Genomic DNA, 18,002 nt, shown 5'->3' on the forward strand with positions numbered 1-18,002 from the left:
CCAAAAATAAACCCATGTACCTATTGTCAATCAATGACAAAGAAGGCAAGAATATCCAATGGAGAAAAGATGGTCTGTTCAGCAAGTGATGTTGGCAAAGCTGAACAGCGTCATGTAACTCAATGAAGTAAGGACACTCCCTTACACCATACACAAAAGTAGAACCAAAATGGCTTAAGGACTAGTTCTGTCTGTTTTTTGTACCAATACCATACTGCTTTGATTACTATGGCATTGTAGTATTGTCTGAAGTATGGAAGGGTTATGCCTCCACGTTTGTTCTTTTTCCCCAGGATTGCTTTAGAAATTCTAGGTCTTTTGTGGCTCCATATAAATTTTAGGATTATTTTTTCTAGTTCTGTGAAAAGTGTCCTGGGTATTTTGATAGTGAATGCTATCTGTAGATTAAATCTGTAGATTGCTTTGGGTAGTATTACATTTTAACAATATTAATTTTTCCAATCCAAGAACACAGGATATCTTCTCATTTCTTTGTATCATCTTCAATTTCTTTCCTTTATCAGTGTTTTATAGTTTTCAGAGTATAGGCCACCTCCTTGGTTAAGTTTATTCTTAAGTATCTTATTCTTTTTGATGTGATTTTTAAAGGGCTTGTACTCTTGCTTTCTCTTCCTGATAGTCTGTTATTAGTGTATAGAAAAGCAACAGACTTCTACATATTAATTTTGTATCCTTCAACTTCACTGAATTTATTTATCAGTTCTAATAGTTTCTTGGTGGGGACTTTAGGGTGTTCTATACATAGTATCATGTCACCTGCAAATAGTTCCAGTTTTACTTCTTCCCTTCCAATTTGGATGCTTTTTATTTCTTTTCTTTTCTGATTATTGTGGCTAGGACCTCCCATACTATGTTAAATAGAAGTGGTTAGAGTAGGCACCCTTGTCTTGTTCTTGGATTCAGAGGAAAGGCTTTCTGTGTTTCACCATGAGTATGACGTTAGCCATGGGCTTATCATAAATGGCCTATGTTGTATTGAGATATATTCCTTCAACAACTTTGATGAGAGTTTTTATCATGAATAGATGTGGAATCTTGTCAAACAGTCTTTCTTCAGCTATTGAAGTTTTCAGCCATCATTTCATCAAATACATATTTGACCCCTTTCTCTCTCTTCTTCTCAGACCCCTATAATATAAATACTGGCGTGCTTGCTGTTGTCTTAGAGATTCCCTTAAACTGTTTCATTTAAATCTTTTTTTCTTTTTGCTGTTCTAATCGGGTGACCTCCGTTATTCTGTCCTCCAGACCACTTGTGCCTTCTCCTATGTCGCTTAGTCTGCTGCTCATTCCTTCCAGTGTGCTTTTCATTTCAGTTGTTGTTCTTCAGTTCTGACTGGTTCTTTTACTTACTTTTTAGTTTCTTGTTAAAATTCGGACTGTGTTCATCTATTGTTTTCCATAATTCGGTTAGTATTTTTATTAGCAATGCTTCGAATTCTTCATCTGGTACATTGTTTGTTTCTGTTTCATTTTAATTTTTTCAGGAGTTTTCTTCTGCTCTTTCAAATGAGATCAGTTCCTCTGTCTTTCATTTTGCTAACTTTTTACATCTCTATAAATTTAGGTGAAATAGTTACCTATTGCAGTCTGGAAGGGGTGTTCTTCTGTGAGGGCATCCCTATAGAGTCTGTGTCCAGTGCTTTTGGTGGGAGAGCTGGATTTGATGTGAACAGAAATTACGTCTTTCCTCAGGGTATGCTGGTGGCTATAACCTTGGCGGGAGGCAGGGCTGGAAATGGAGGAGTTAGAGCCAGAGCCATGGACATTTGGGTTGTTTCCATGTCTTTGCTATTGTAAATAGTGCTGCTTGTATTGGGTGCATGTATCTTTTTCAATTAAGTCTCCCTCCAGTTACATGCCCAGGAGTGGGATGGCTGGATCATATGTGAAGTCTATGTTTAGTCTTTTGAGGAATCTCCATACATTTTCCACAATGGCTACACCAAACTACATTCCCACCAGCAGTGTAGGACGGTTGCCTTTTCTCCACACCCTCTCTGGCAGTTATTGTTTGTGGACTTCTGAATGATGGCCATTCTGACTGGTGTGAGGTGTTACTTCACTGTAGTTTTGATTTGCATTTCTCTGATAATTAGCCATTTTGAGAATTTTTTCCATGTGCCTATTGGCCATTTGTATGTCTTCATTGGACAATTGCTTGTTTAGGTTTTCTGCCCTTTTTTGTATTGGGTTGTTTGTTCTTCTCTTATTAAGTTGTATGAACTGTTTATATATTCTGGAAATTAAGCCCTTGTCGGTCTCCTCTTTTGCAAATATTTTCTCCCATTCTGTAGGTTGTCTTTTTGTTTTGCTTATGGTTTCCTTTGCTGTGCAAAAGCTTACAAGTTTAATTAGGTCCCATTTGTTTATTTTTGCTTTTATTTTCATTGCCTGAGTAGACTGACCTAGGAGAACATTGCTGAGATTTATGTTAGATAATGTTTTGCCTATGTTTTCTTGTAGAGAATTTTAAAATGAAGGATGTGATGTTGACTGAGTTGCTGCTTAGAACTGGGCTGACAGAGATGAGGAGATCTTTAAACAGAGATGTACAAAGAGAGTCAGCCATGAAAAATCAGATAGAAAGGACAGCGTTTCAAAGAAAAGATGACTTCTGCATTTGAGCTCAGGCACCTGGGCAGACCAGTGTTGCTGTTCACGCAGGAGTGTGGGAAGAGTGGCCAGCTGATGTAGGAGAGTGAAGAGGGACTGCCTTTCTCAAGTGTGAAGTAAGTTTTTAGCTACTTTTGAATGAATCTGACCTTAAGATATTTGAAACTAATTTGAAGGATTAAAGTAAAATCCTGGGCATAGAAGCAATTGGTATTGGAGGAATATATTAGGCAGAACTATATTTGTATAAAAATTTTGAATCACCCTAAATAGAGGCTGAAGGCTAGTTGGGAGATTACTTAAGAGGAAATGTTAGGCTAAAGGTTTGTCATTCCAGTAGCAATGAGGATATAGTTCAAGATGCTTTTGTTGGGTGGGGTGACTTAGCATTCCTGTCTAAAGGCGTAACACTGTCTCCCTATAGTGTAAACCCGTAGAGTAAGGTTGTTACTGGTTCCTTTTGTGGTCCTTTTGTCAGCACTGGGATTGATTCTTTACAACTGAAACTCTGGAGAGACAGTTTCCCTGCTTTCCTTTAACAAGGTTTTACTGAGAGTAGTGATAGGCATAGAGGGTACAGTGATAATAAGAGATTGTCTCCTGCCCTCAAGAAGCTCACCATCTGGAAGGAAACAAAGACAAATAAATTGTCAATTAAAACATAGAAGGTTAAGTGTTATCCAAGGGGTAAGAATGAGGTGAGGGGAGAGGAACTTAACCCAATCAAAGGGGGACTGAAGAAGTTAGAGAGTTCTTCCCAGGGGACTGACACCTCGTCTAAGACTCAAAGGATGAGCATGAGTCATCCATGTGACTGCAGACGTAGAAATGGATGGGTGATGGAGACGGTTGTTCCAAGAGACGGAAAATCATCTCACAGCCTGGGGATAGGGAAAGGGTGGATGGAACCCAGTAAACACAATGTCAGAAAGTGTGAGAACTGTGACTGGAGACGCAACACCGAAGCAGAAGAGGTGGAACATGAAAGACGTTATCAGTCATATCATGGGCTTGAACTTCACACTGAGTGCAAAGGAGAGTCATTAGAAGATTTTGAAAAGGAGAGTAGAAGGATAAGATTTGTACTTTAGAAAGACTCTGACTACAGGATGAAGAATGGTTGAAACAAAGCTGCATTGCTAGCACATATGTGGTAGGAATTAGAAAAACAACTTGTGAATTAGAAAATGTGTCCCCTTTGGGCAGACAAATGATCAAATAGTGCCCCCGCTCAACCTCAGACTTAGGAGCTGAGTTTGGACTGTATTCCATCCCCAGTCTCCTTGCCCCTGACAAGGCTGGGTGCTTTCAGGCAGGGTACAGCTGACACAGTGGTGCATAGTGGCTCTGTTTGCAAAGGGTTATGTAGGAATCCAGGTGAGAGATGCTGGGGGCATGAACTAAGGATAAAAACAGGTAGAGAGCTTTTTGAGATATTCAGTATTGACAGGACTTGGTGACTAACTGGTTGTAAGAGGGCAAGGAAAAAGAATGGGGAAATTATTGTATGTGTATGTGTGTTCATATATTCAGTACTTCATCCTTCCCCCTCTCCTCTTTTATTCTCTCTTCGCAGGATGCAGTCATGTTATCCGAAGAGCTCCCTGCATAGTTGATAAGGGCTAAGGAGGCTTATGTCAAATGTAAAAGCAAGTAAATGCACTTGAGATTTAAAATTCTATAGGAAGAATCGAGAGTAGGACACAAAAGAAAGAGTGCTCTACTCTGCCTGAGAGTGGGGGAAGCAGCCAGGAAAGGCAGTAGGAGTGGGATTTTAAAAGAGGGGCATGTGTTCAGAAGGCAGACATCTGAAGATGGTAAGATGAGAAATGAAGAAGAATGAGGGGAGTACAGTGTTCCTGAGAAAGATCAAGAGATGTAAAATTGAAAGTCTTTGATTAAAGAGACCAGAGGATGGTACAATAAGAGGTAGGGAAGTGGAGGAAAGGGCCAGATGGTGGTGGACCTAACACTTATCATTTGACAAATATTTTGGTCCCTTTGTGCTTGGTGCCTGGGAAAAGTCACGTATAAACAGTCATAGTTACACCTTCATGGCATTTAGACTTTATTTTGTTTATTAGACTTTATTTTGAAAATAGTTTGGGAGCTATTTTGGTTTTGCTCGTAACATTGGGGGCAATGTGATAGTTGGATAGCAGAGAATGAAGACAGAGAGACAAGGTAGAGACCATCTGTATCCAGGAGATGATGATGGATGCTGAACTGAGGCAGCATCACTGAAAATGAGGTGGGGAGCGACAAAAGAGATGTTATTGAATGGTCTCCTGGTCTCTCATTTGAATGAATATGTGGTGAGATATTTTTCTTTCTCAGAGATAAGAAATTCAGAAGGAGGTATGGGTGAAGAGAATGATGTCTGTTTTATAGAATTATTTTGTTTCCTGACCAAAATTGACAAATCTGTATCTAAACAGCTCTCTAAACTACTCTCATTTTCCATGTTGGCTTAAAAAGTGTGTGTGTGTGTGTGTGTGTGTGTGTGTGTATGAGAAAGAGAGATGTTCATGGTGATGGAACAGAAGCTGCACATGGTTGCACGTGGAATGGAAATTCAATAGCGGACTTCCCTCTGATGGCATTATGCCCTGATATTAGACTCTCTGGAATCTGGAGCACCTTATTTTACTTTAGGAAGAAAGTTCCATCTGGGATGCAGGCATATTTGAGAAACCATGCATGGATTCACGTTTGGAGAGAAGCACAGAATTTTGATTGTTGCTGCTTTCCAGTCCAACTAGATATTCAAATTATGGAGTGAGTGATGGCTCTCCTTCCATATCACCAAATTGCTACTTTTCAGTTTCTCATATGCCTCTATGACAATTTTGTGTAAAGGCCACTCCCTTATTTCCAGTACCATGTGACAGTAGATAACTGGACACATGGTGTGTAGCACGTGTGAACTGTACAGATCATCACATAGATTATTAAAGAAAACAGGGCACTGGGATAATAATTCAAATAATTATTTTGCAACAGATGTTCCTTGAACAGATGTGTAACAGGCTGTCATAGCTGCTTCCTGCTACATCTACAATCTTCTACAAAGACTACATGTTTTTTCATATGTCAGTTTTATTCTGTGGCCCTCCATCACATGAGGACACAGAGGCTGTGCATTGTGAAACTCCAGGGGTACCATTAATACACGATATGATTTGAATGAATCCTTATGGAGTTGTATGTGTGGTGGTCCTAGGTAAGAACTGGGATTCTATGGAAACAGAAGCCAGAAATAGAGGGAAGTGGGGCCAATCCAAGGGATGCAGCCTCACCAGGCACCAGAAGTAGAGGGTGATGGTAGGAGGGTTGACTAGAAATGAAGACAAGGACTTGCCAAGAAATTCAGCATGAAAAATGCCTGGACCTTGCCTGAGGAAGGGACAATGGGTGCTGGGGAGATGAACACGTGTTCTTTACAGGAAGGAGGGAATGGAAACACAGTAGGAGTTTGGTGTCTAGGGAATGGAGCCTGGATATCAGTTGTTTTGTCACCGTATATTTGTGTCAGCATAAAATTGTGCACCATAAATGCGTGCTCTCCGGGGTATAAGGATGGGAAAATAATGTGTTTCAGTACTTGTAAAGAGCCGTGTTCTATTGAGCCCCCCTGTCTCACTGGGTGGCAGTTTCTCTGACATGCTGACATGACAGCCCAGCTACGTTAGTACTGTGCGTTTTGAGTTTTCAGACAGTTTTGGCTTGATGGTTAAGACCCAATCCTATTCATTTTAAGATATTTGTCTTTTACTTGCAACACTTCTCTTTCCCTTTCTCTAACTCAAGCCAGACTTGTGCCTCTGACTTGAAGTAGGGGAAGAGGAAGTAGAAGGCCTCAGTCTCAGTATGTCCCCCCTTTTCCTAGGGGTATTCCGCTTGAGGAGTAAGAGGGGCTGGTGTTTCCTCGTGAGCCTGCCCTGCTATTGTATGGGTTCAGATGTCACTCAGAATTGTAGATGCTCAAAAGTTGTTCTCTACCATGTTCTCAGATGGATCCTATGAGGCTCTCTTCTCTACACAGTCTCTTGACATGAGAGATCTCAAGATTAAGCCCAGTCACATTCTACAATTCCACTCTAAGAAACTCTACACTCCTTAATGTATCAAACATGCATGAAATCTTTTGTGTATGAAGGTGGTTACGCAGGCAATTCAGCCTTTCCCACCCTCACTCTCCTGCCCTTTATTCCATTTCAGCAACATCAGGAACTCTGCCCATCCAGTGGTCCAGCAATGTTGGTGTCAAAGGATTACCACCTCTTGACTTACGTGGCTTCCTGAGATTTACATTTTACTCAGGAGCATCCTTTCAGAATACTGCACTTCCCCTAAAGGCCAAGCCCTTTCTCTCTCTCCTAGTCCTCTTCTTGGGTGGGGATGTGGTCAGGGTGGTAGAATTGGTGGGTGTTGATACTATAGTTTTGGCTGACCTAGTACCTCTCACTTGCTGCAGGAAGATGTGGCTTGCAATATTCTAAGCTTAGAATCTGGGGTACTATCTTTTGTTCTCAGATTTGGGCCTGCATGGTTGATTTGGGGGAAATGGTATCCTGATGGATACTAAATACTATCTTGTTCCAATAGTAAGGGTCACACTGAAGGTAAAAACTTATGCCCCTGAAATATCTGGATATGAATGGAAGGTCAATGGTGTGGATAGTTGAGAATTTTATTTGCTTATGGGCTTGATACGTATCATGGGATATACAATTACTGAATGAAACTGAAGACCACCTTGATAACTTGTAATTATTTATATCTTGTGATTTGTTTCATGTCTGTCTTTCTGTTAGGCTCTAACCTCCATGAGGACTTAGACTATTTTTTCATTCACCATTCTATCCACAGTGCCTAGCTACAGAGTGTTGATAAACAGTAAGAGCTTAACATCCTGCCTGACTGATGGACAGGTGGCCCTCAGTGCTAAGATCCTCCAGTTTGGGGTACAACAGTACAAAGCTTCTCAGCATGGGAGCTGCTATGAACTGAACCCTAAGTACACTCAGGAATGAGGCCAAGTACCTAGCATTATCTCATGAGATTTATACAACTCTTGAGGTGGGTATTAGGTGAGTATTTTTACAGATGAGAAAACTAAGGCTTAATTTTTGTTGTTATCATACCAATGTCTAATTACAAAGAATTGTTAAAATTTTTTATCAGTTCAGTATATAGAGAATTTAAAACAAAATAGTTCTGCTATTATGCTGTACACCAAAAACTGACACAACGTTGTAGACTGACTGTACTTCAATAAAAAATAGTTCTATACTATTTACAGCAAATTTTATAATTATACTACAAATTAAACCTCTTTTGACCACATATTACTTTCCCTAATTTCTACTCCTTGTCTATGCCCTGCTTCACAGTCAAGATTCTTGAAAGAATTGTGGATACACAATTTCTCTATTTATTCACTCCCCAGTTTTTCTTTACCAAGATTTCTCTTATTGAGGTCACTAATAACTGTGTTGCTATATTCACTGACCATATTTCAACATTAATCAAAAAATGATTGACTAGTCTCATAATTGGATAAGTTGTTTGCCCTGTAAGACAGCCCATGACATAGACCCAAGGATGCAGATGGCCCTCTCTTGCATGCAAGTGTGTTCCAGTAACATGAGGACATTGAAGTGACGGTGTAATGAGGAAGTCAGTCCTCCTTCTGTACTTGTCTCATACTAAGAAATGTCAAATCTTTCTTTGAAAATCACTTTAAAAAAAATTTCTCTGGTTGAGAGCTCAAAAACCACATTAAATCTTAGTATAAAATCCTTGGGTCAAGTTATAATTTTTGAAAAAGGGACTATTATGAAAACACTGGCATCATTACAACCATAGAAACATGGATTATTCGTATGCTCATACTATTATCTATTTTTGTAACTATATTTGGGATTTTCATGTAATGTTGAGACTAGTTATACATTTCATCAAAGTGATACATATGTATTTTGTTAGTGTGAATTTTATGTGACACTGGATCACGGTAACAAAGAATATTTATGAACAAGTTAACATGTCTGTTTGTCAGAGGAAAAGAAGTCTAGAGATCTGATATGCCTTAACATATTTTACCTTTTTGAATTAGAAAACATGGATGTGACAACGGAAAAAATATCCAAGCCCAAAGAAGAGGGCAGAGCTTCACTTTAAATGGCTTCAATCACATTATAATTATATAATTTTCCTAGATATTTTACAACATACATTTTGGTTAATAGCATTAATTATGCTGCATTTGTGTGTTAGGCTAATTATGTGACTCCCATTTATAAACAAAACTCTTTTCAATAAATTTCTACTTCCCCCTTAAAAAAAACAAAAACATAAAAAAGCAACTGACTGCTCCTTCTTTCTTGAATCATTCTTTCCTTTTCTTTCCTTGATCTCACACAGTTGAGTTCTCTCATTTGTATTCATAAGCCCTTGCAGTTCTTCCTCTTCTATTTACTATCGAAACTGTGTATATCATTTGGAAACTGCTTCTTATATTGTTTTCGCTTGGCTTTATCAGCATACAAACAGTGTAAGAGGCTTATAAGATACGGATTTATTGGATAAGTGAACACAATGCCACATGCCTGCACAGTTCCTCATAGGAGTGGAAGTTCTGTAATCAGTGCAGCCGATGTGGAGAGTGCTTTGCCAGGTCACCGGAGTTCATAGTTTCCTGTTTGCTTCCATTTTTATTATCAGGTTAGGGACAGGGTCCACTTACTGCCACATAAGGAAATTCCTTGCTGTGTAACAGTGTCATCATTACATGTTTCCATGTTTGAATTGACTTTGCTAAGGTAACTTGGAGAAAATAGAAATACATTTCACAGAAACTGTAGGGTTTTAGGTTAGATTTGGTGGAAAGAGACGTTTGCTTTAGATTTGGAAGGCAGAAGTGCGACAGCCCCGGTAACTGAAGGGAGGGGGTGAGAGGAGTCAGTAAGAAGCCGATGCAGATGGTCTGGCAGCCTTGCCCTTCCCAACTCCATGTCCAACTCCTTCTCAAATGCTGGTCTGCTGACTTGTCGTGATCCCAGACCCGCTACAAGACACTTGGCAACGAACTCACAAAGGTGGCAGCTATGCAGAGGCAACAGTCTCCCACAACTTCTGCACCAGCCCTCTCATGGTCACAGGCCAGGTCTTGGCCTTCTTAGCTTCCAACATCCAACACTGAAAACCAACTCCATTGCTCCAGGGAGGCTTGTTAGTAACTTTCTTTCTGATTCTCTGATTCTTTCTTCAGTTCTTTGCTGCCCCAATTAACCCTGTAATAAACTCTCAATTCTGTAATGTCTATGGCGGTTCTGACTGCCAGATGGAAGCCTGACTAATACCATCACTGGTTGTTTCAGTGATCTAGTGCTATGGACCAAACCATTTGAAAGCTTAGTGATTTAAAACAAACACCATTTTGTCTTCTCCGTAATTCTGTTGGTTTACTGGGCTTAAATAGGGGATTTCTTTGCTGATCATGCTTGGAGGCTAATGACTGCAAAGAGAGTCACCTTGAGATGTGACTGGGAAGCAGGGATAGTTAGGCCTCATTCATTCTCTGTATGGTTTTGGGGACCCCTCCCGTGGTCTGTCTATCACCAGGGCTGAATTTTGTAAATGGCAGCTCAGGGTTCCCACGAACACAAAAAATAGCATTGTCCATCATTTCTGCTCCTTTCTATTAATTAAAGCAAGGCACTGTGGCCATCCCATACCCTAACATGGGAGGCAACTACACAAGGCCATGAACAATAGGAGCTGTGGATCTTTAGAAATCCTTTTGGAGATTAGCTACCAGACTTTCCTGTTAGAGCTGCAGCAGTCCTGGCTCACTTCACAGCTACTTTGAGCTGTGCGCTTCCGAGTCCCATTTTATGCTGGCGTCATAGTGCATGCTCATCAGGCACTGTGGTTTGGGTCCCGCCATTTACACGTGCTCTGTTACACCAGCCAACACCAGGTAACATGGGTAGGAGCATGAGAAAGTGGTTTCCTCAGTCCTGGCTGAATAGCTGAGGTTGTGAATGTACACCACCCTTGGTCCCATAGCTTGGATAGACCCCTGCAGGCAGATACTTAGCTTGTGACACTGCCAACTGCCCACCTCCAGGGGCAGCAGCCAGTTAGATGGTTGCTAATGTGGTCTCTTTTCTCTTCAGGAATCCTGCTGTCACTCGAACCTCTGGGGTTGACTAGGGGCTGTCCTTCCCCACACTGGCCTCCCTCTTTCTTTACTGGGAAAGCTTAGATTTATTCCTGGAGCTAGATGTCCTGTCAGAGGTGATGGTGCCCAGGTTTCATTTCCAAATCTTATATTTTCTTGGTAACTAGATCAACTATTAGACCATGAATAGTGAGTGCTATATGGCTACAATGGAAAACCCATGCAGAAGCTTTACGCCAGAGGTGCTCTCACTACTTTATCCTGGACTGTAGACAGGGCGAGCTTCATGGGCATGAGACCTGTGCATTTGCACAGAGCCCCATGCTTAGAAGATCCTTGTACCTGGTGTAATGCTTTGCTGTTGCTGTTGTGAAATTCTTATTAATTTTTGAACAGGGGCTCCTCATTTTCATTTTGTACTGAGTCCTACACATTTTATAGCTTGTTCAGAATACAACAATGGTAACCATTTAGTTATTTTTCTGATTCTTACTAATGCACAATTAGCTACTTGATGTAGTCCTGAAAATAGATCTAAATCAAAGCCTGCCCTGGAAGGGGAGAGCCTACAGCCGAGTTCCACCAGAGCACAGCTATTGCCCCAGAGCATCAGGGAGGGTACTACAGGCTAGCAGGCTTTGCCTCCAGAGCTGTGTGGTTGGTGGGTGGGAAGGACACAGGGAAAGTCTGGCTGTTGTATGTTATTTATTATTTCTAATACGGAATTCAAGGCTTTTTCCCCCTCTCAATAAAAAGCCAGTTGCCCTACACTTATATCTTTTCTGTTTTCTTCATGTTTACCTGCACATTCACAGCCTTTAGCACTGGCCAAGCAGGTGCCAGCCCACTAGCAGAACCAATGGTGCTGACAGAAATTCCGTCTCAACAGCACAGTCCCCAAATGCCCTACTGCCCAGGTCAATTCCCAAGGAATACTACGGGAATAAAACCCGCATTCCCAGTCATCAGGGGTCTCAACTTATTTCCTCTTCCCAGCTTCCTTAATAGTGTCTTCCATATCAATGAGGTCCAGTAAATGTGTTTTTATTTATATTGTGTATAGTAGTATATAACTTAAGACTTTGGGCAAAAATAACAAAATCAATTTATGCTCGAAAGTACCAAGACAAAGTTCATTCTTCTCATATATTGTTTATTTGCTTTCTTACACTTGTATTTTGGCTAGTCTGGTAGACGACTTCAACTTCTTGATGAAATCTGAATTTTTATAAAGAAGTTTTGTGTCAGATAATACACAGCCAGGTATGAATAGGGAAAAAGATCTTTATTCATCACCTTTTATGATTAAATAATAATAAATACAATTATTTAAATTTAATGTTGATTCACAATTTTTCAAATACCTCTGCATGTTTATATATAATCTAAGTATCCCTTCTAGAACTCTTAAAGTCATTTTTTTTTACGAGTTCATGATCACACATGACAAATTTTAAAATTCAGAAACGTCTGTCACTTTTGTTGTTGATGTTTTTTAAAACCCTGTTCTAGGTCTACTAGAATTTTTTTTCTTGCTTAAGATACAAATGGTGGTGCTCAAAACCACAGCAACAACGACCACAGAGCCAACTACTGACAGCACCACGGTAGAAACGCTGACTCCGGAATTAGGGCGACTGTCATCAGGATGCAGAGGATCTTCATCTGCCTGGGGAACAAACAAAGGTACTTGTGCAATGTTGGATATTTTTGATGTCAGATTGCTTTTATCCACACTCTGAATGGCAATGAATATGTGCGTTGCATTTTCTTCTGAGATGTTTCCTGGTTTGAATACAAAGGTTTCCTTGGAGTTGGCCTCGTTTGGTAACAGATCAGTAGTATTTACTTGCAGAGCATCATCAAAATTGTCTCTTAGATCCAGGATGCTTCCACTTGTTCTTATGATATACTGTTGAACTAAGAAAAAAATTACATGTAGTTTAGAAACTAGAGTATACCATGTTAAATTTTTTTTATTAATTTTCCTCAAAAATGTTGTTTAGTTATGCCAAGCTTATACTCGTATCCAGAGCCAATATTTATCTTTCCATAAAAGCTGAATTCTGATTTTTAAACTCAACCAAATGCTACCTTCTTTGTATGAAAAGTGGTAGCAGATTAAAATGTATCACATTTGATGTTTCAAAACATAAGGTTATAAAATTAATACTTTGCTGAGCTATCAATTATAAATTATTTTCCTCTCACACACCCTTACACCCTTACTTTTGAACAAGTTTCTCTTAATCAACATTGCATAACATTTCGTCCTTACCTTTTCCAACATCAAAATTATCTCCTGGTGCGGTCCACGTTAGCCTGATCTCATCCTCATCTGATGTGGCTTCAAGGTCTGTGATTTGACTTGGTGGGTACAGGTCAGGTAAGGAACCAGCTGGAACATTTGAAACCACAAACGCACCTCCTGTTGCTGTTCTGGTGAAACTCTCCAAGTTTGTCTGAATGTCTTCATCAGTTTCAGGTCTTGGTGGATTCCCTTCAATGTTTCCTGCATTAAAAATTCTTGGTATTAAATGCGCAAATCTGTACTAGTATTTTCAGAACTCAGTGAATTGTATTTCCTAATCCACATCTTTCCCCTTTTTTTCTATATACACAGTCATATTTTACTAATTTTGGTGACAAGGTCATAAGCGTGCAATTGATGGAAGAATTTTTTCTTTAGCATCCTGACCAGGGAGGGTGTTGTAGGGTAGAACTGGATGATGATCGCTTTGGAATTAAGGCTGCACTGAATGGGAATATTGGCATATAATTCAATATGTGCTTTAAAAATCAAGGGATTGCTTCTCAAATTATCTCCAAGCAGAGAATAAATCTAGGGAAATTGCTGACGGTTCTCTTCCAACCACTTCTTCCCTGCTGCGAGTGCTAAGGAATAATATTTCAGGTTATTTTCCAATTGCCAACAGAAAGCCCCTAAAAGTCGCAAGATGAAGGACAAGACAAAGGAAAGCTAACAAAGAATGCTTGTTTAATCCTTACCATCACCTTCCACTGCACATTGTTTTTCTTTTGACTCAATAAAAACTTTCCAAATAAATGTTTACTTCTGTATGTATCTTTTGCAGCATATGTAATCTGAAGGATAAATTCTACCACTAGCTTATACTTCGGTATATAACATTAGCCTGCTTCCTTCATCCTGAGCCGAAAATGTGGCATATTATTGTTGCTATAGGGAAGATGCTCTGAACTAATATAATAATGCCTGACATTTTTTGAGCGCTTACTAGATGCCAAACGCTGTACCAAAGCTTAGGCTGACTTGGAGGCAAACTGTAGCTTGAGAACTTCATTCCAGAAATGGGGCTATCCTTTGAGTTTTAAAGTATTTGAAGCCTTCATTGTATCAATTCACAATTGCTCAAGCCAGCACTGGGTTTCAGATATTGCGAGTTACTCACCATTCACTACCCAGCCTGGTATATATGCAGCTCTGTTCGGCGGATGCCTTAAGTTTCGTGTGACAGCACTGTCTCCTCCATGAGCCTGTACTTTTAAACTGTATCTGCCGTTCTCTGAATAGGCTGTAAAGTATCTTGAGTATACCCCATCATCCTTGAAAACATCAGCACCTTGTTATAGAAGTGAAGGAATAAGTTACTACTGTAAAGAAAATGAGAAATTTAAGCATTTTCTAAGCCAAGCATGTGGCCTTTGTAAGCATATCCCCTTGATTGGGCCCCCTGTTTTGTGATTGACCCCTTGGGGAATATTTCCATTATGCTCTGCCATCCAATATCTTATTGAATTCATTCCCTTGAGTTATTTTATGTATGTATGTACAAAATAATATATATGATTTTTTCTAAACTGAGTTTTATAAAATCAAAGTAGAGTTGATTTACAATATTATATCAGTGTCAGGTGTACTGATATTTCACACATCCTCACATACCGATGGCTGTGTATATGTGATAAATACCTTCATCTTATCGACTTACATGCAGGTATTATAGTACTCTTTCCATTTCTCTGCCAAATAGTTTGCTTACAGCTCTTACTTTAAACATAATTACGTCATCTCTCTACTCAAAGGAAAAGGATCTCCACTAAAGAGAAAGTGTCTTGCAGAGGATTTAATTCTCACTACAGTCACTTACAAATTACTTATTTTGACTTATCTTCAACCGCTCCTTTTTATATTTAATCCTCACCTCTTACTCTGTGATTCATTAAATTTTTGGTTTGACAGTGGAAAACCCCATCCATTGTTAGAATAAACATTTGGGGGAGCTCAAGAATACTGTATCATAAGGACACTTCTTCAGATCACCAATACTAGAGTCATTTGTTAAATTACAAACCCATTTCTCAGGGGGTTTAATACTCCAAGGGGTATGTTCCTGCAGTGAGGTCCTTGAGCCAACAGCACCTGCATCTTGTTGGATCATGTTAGGAATGTCTATCTCTTAGACCCCCTAGAGTAGGCCCAGCATTCTGCATTATAAACAGCCCTCCAGGTCGTTCCCTTGCACACTAAAGTTTGAGAACACCTGCTCCAAGTCATTGTCAAACACCAATACTTTCTTTGGTAAAGGCATTCCAAATTAGCTAAGTAGTCATCAGGTTTCATTTGAGAAATTTCATTTCACCTTGAGAAATGAAACAAGATGCTGGAGTTCTGATGTAGCATCAGTGCGTGAGGGAAAAGCAAAGGGTCACAGGATAGTTTAGGAAAATATTGTCACATCAGATGATGGTACTGAGGTGAACCAAAGAACAATTTTGCCTTCTAAATTTTTCACAGGGCCAGCTATAGTTGATGGTAGGATTATAAGCTGACTGATTTAATTACATTGAAAACAAGCTGACAGAAAATTCTGACAACTCAGAAGATTGTTGATATGGTAATTTCCTTGCTCAATGATCTCTCAAAAGAAGGTTTAGTTCCCAGAATAATCCAGAGTCTGGGAAAAGGTCTTTAAGTACCATTCACTCACACAGACCAAGGAGATAGAGCATGACCAACGCGGTATGTCTTGTTTCCTTCCAGTCAGATCTGGTATCTGATGATGCCCCAGTGACATCCCCTCCTCTCTTATGGCAGGTCTGCCTGCCCTTGGGCCTCAGTTCCCAAGACTATCGGTGTACTTTTTTCCCCAGCTGTTGGGAATTGCTCTTGCCTGTCACCTCTCCCCTGCCAGGGGCCCAAACTGTACCGCTTAATTCCATATTGTTGCTGTTTCACTCTCTCTGGCCAGACTTTTTTTGATGATGTGCCCCTAAGAAACACTTGTTCAGAATTCTGGATGCTGCACTCAATCTCCTGAACAAGACTTTCCTATCTGGTGATAGACATTGGTCGTCTAGATGACAAGCAGTAATCACAGTTAATAACATTTATTGAGTCCTTACAATGTGCAAGATACTTGCAAAACCCTTTTTAAGTTTCACCTGGAATTTGCACCAATTCTGGTGCCTGTCCCTCTGACCCACACTGCCACAGGGACCCATAGCATATCCTGAGTTATGGAAATATAGGCTTATGCAGAAAAACCTGTGAATTACCTGCACCGTTATCCAAAAGTTCCAAAACTTCTGTTTTCCCACTCTGTGATTCAATGACAGCAGTCACATTGGCTCCAAGAATGGGTAAATACCCTTGTAGAATTTCTGCATAAACAATCATTGGGCTGGGGAAGCTGTTTGTGTCTTTATTCATTTTAGCATTCATTGTGATTGGAGGCACGGAAGAATTTGCTGCCCGAGAATTTACTGTTACAGTTAATATTTCTGTGTCTACTTTTGCTTGAAGGCTGTAAGTCCAAACACCCACCTAAAAATTTAATGGAAATGTATTAAGTATCCAAGATCAAAGTATTTTCTGGATTTCCACTTTCTGACTCTAAAATAAATTTTGTAAGTTTGTTGCAGGATAAACAGGGTTTTGAGAGTTTTGAGGTTTTTGAGGGAAAAAGGATGAAAGTTGAGGCAGTTTGGACAGAACATCCTGACTATTGTCATACCTGGTATCCAAACTTTATGAAATCTCAGTTGGGAAAAATAAATCTTGGAAAGTTGGCCTTGGCCTTGGCCTTATTTGTTGATCTCGAAGTCCACAGATTCTGTGATCTGGTAGTACTAAGAAGTGACTGTGTAGTTGTCTACACAGCAAGCTGCACAGACTCTTACCACATTGCCTCCTCGAAGTTATTCCGAGTCTACCTAATTTTTTCCCTTCTCTTCCTTTCTCCTAATGCATAAGTTCTCTTTTTTTTTTCCTATCACCAAAATTTTCAGGACCATATATGCATAGAAAGTACATTCTATCTTATCTTAATTTTGAAATGATACAAGTATTGGCACCTATATTTATGATATTAAACAATGTGTTTTCACCTATAAAACAAATTTGCAAGGACATCTAAAAGCTGATTGTTCACCTTTGCATTTCCTGGAATATTGAGGTAGGCCATTTTGGAATCTGTGTCCACTGTGAAATTTTCCATCGGTGTTCCATTGGGATCCCAGAGGGAAATAGTGGGAGATTGTTGGTTCCATGTGATGAGAAAGAATGTGTCCTTTCCCACAGTGCTGTCAATTACCACAGTGCCATTCATCCAGGCATTACTGTTGAGTTTTAATCCCTTACTTTCAAGCTGTTAAAATATATTAAAAAATTAATGAATGGAGAAGAGAGCAATTTTATTCTGTTTACTTTTTACCATGGTTTTTAATTTCTTCCCTGAAAACAAACTTAAATATGGCATACTCCTATAGTCTTGTGAGTGCCCTGAATGCTGATTGGGATGTGACAGTTGTCAGTCAGAACAGTTGTCACTGACAGTCACTGACAGTTGTCAGTGTGGAAATATAAGGACTGAGAACAGGACAGGGATAATAAAAACATTAGAGCGGGAGAATGGGTTTCACAGTTGGAGATATGGCCCTATTTTTATTTTCCCATTTGTCTTGGCGAATCCCCACCCTAGGATTCGGCGTTAGAGGATGAAACTGCCTCTGAGGAGGTTAGCTATAAGATATGTGTGTGTGTGTGTGTGTGTGTGTGTGTGTGTGTGTGTTTATGTGTGTGTGTGTGTGGTGCCCTCAGCTTATCATTTTCATGATGACCTAAAAGAAAACACTTAGTGACGGTGGCTAGAGGATTTGAGTAGAGACACAGTAAGGGTGGAATTCAAGAGAG

The 18,002-nt window shown here is 39.8% G+C and overlaps 1 protein-coding gene and 1 long non-coding RNA gene across 3 annotated transcripts in view; one reads left to right on the forward strand and one right to left on the reverse strand.

Moving 5' to 3' along the window:
* The window catches only part of LOC116156944 (uncharacterized), a 69,971-nt gene that overhangs the window by 48,312 nt on the left and 3,657 nt on the right, over window positions 1-18,002 (forward strand). The window contains exons 2-3 of one of the 2 annotated variants that reach the window (XR_010383766.1): window positions 7,510-7,730; window positions 12,341-12,514. This is a non-coding gene — a long non-coding RNA (uncharacterized LOC116156944). The remainder of the gene's footprint in view (window positions 1-7,509; window positions 7,731-12,340; window positions 12,515-18,002) is intronic. The other variant, XR_004140904.2, reaches the window with a different exon arrangement.
* Window positions 12,324-18,002, reverse strand: part of CLCA4 (chloride channel accessory 4) — a 31,627-nt gene continuing 25,948 nt past the window's right edge. Inside the window, exons 10-14 of the mRNA XM_010974658.3 lie at window positions 17,242-17,457; window positions 16,367-16,634; window positions 14,260-14,430; window positions 13,107-13,340; window positions 12,324-12,748 (exon numbers count right to left, since the gene is read on the reverse strand). Of these exons, the coding sequence (XP_010972960.3) occupies window positions 12,324-12,748; window positions 13,107-13,340; window positions 14,260-14,430; window positions 16,367-16,634; window positions 17,242-17,457 (1,314 nt within the window). The remainder of the gene's footprint in view (window positions 12,749-13,106; window positions 13,341-14,259; window positions 14,431-16,366; window positions 16,635-17,241; window positions 17,458-18,002) is intronic.

The sequence above is a fragment of the Camelus dromedarius genome, chromosome 14 (genome assembly GCF_036321535.1).
Source record: "Camelus dromedarius isolate mCamDro1 chromosome 14, mCamDro1.pat, whole genome shotgun sequence".
NCBI classification, from domain to species: domain Eukaryota; kingdom Metazoa; phylum Chordata; class Mammalia; order Artiodactyla; family Camelidae; genus Camelus; species Camelus dromedarius.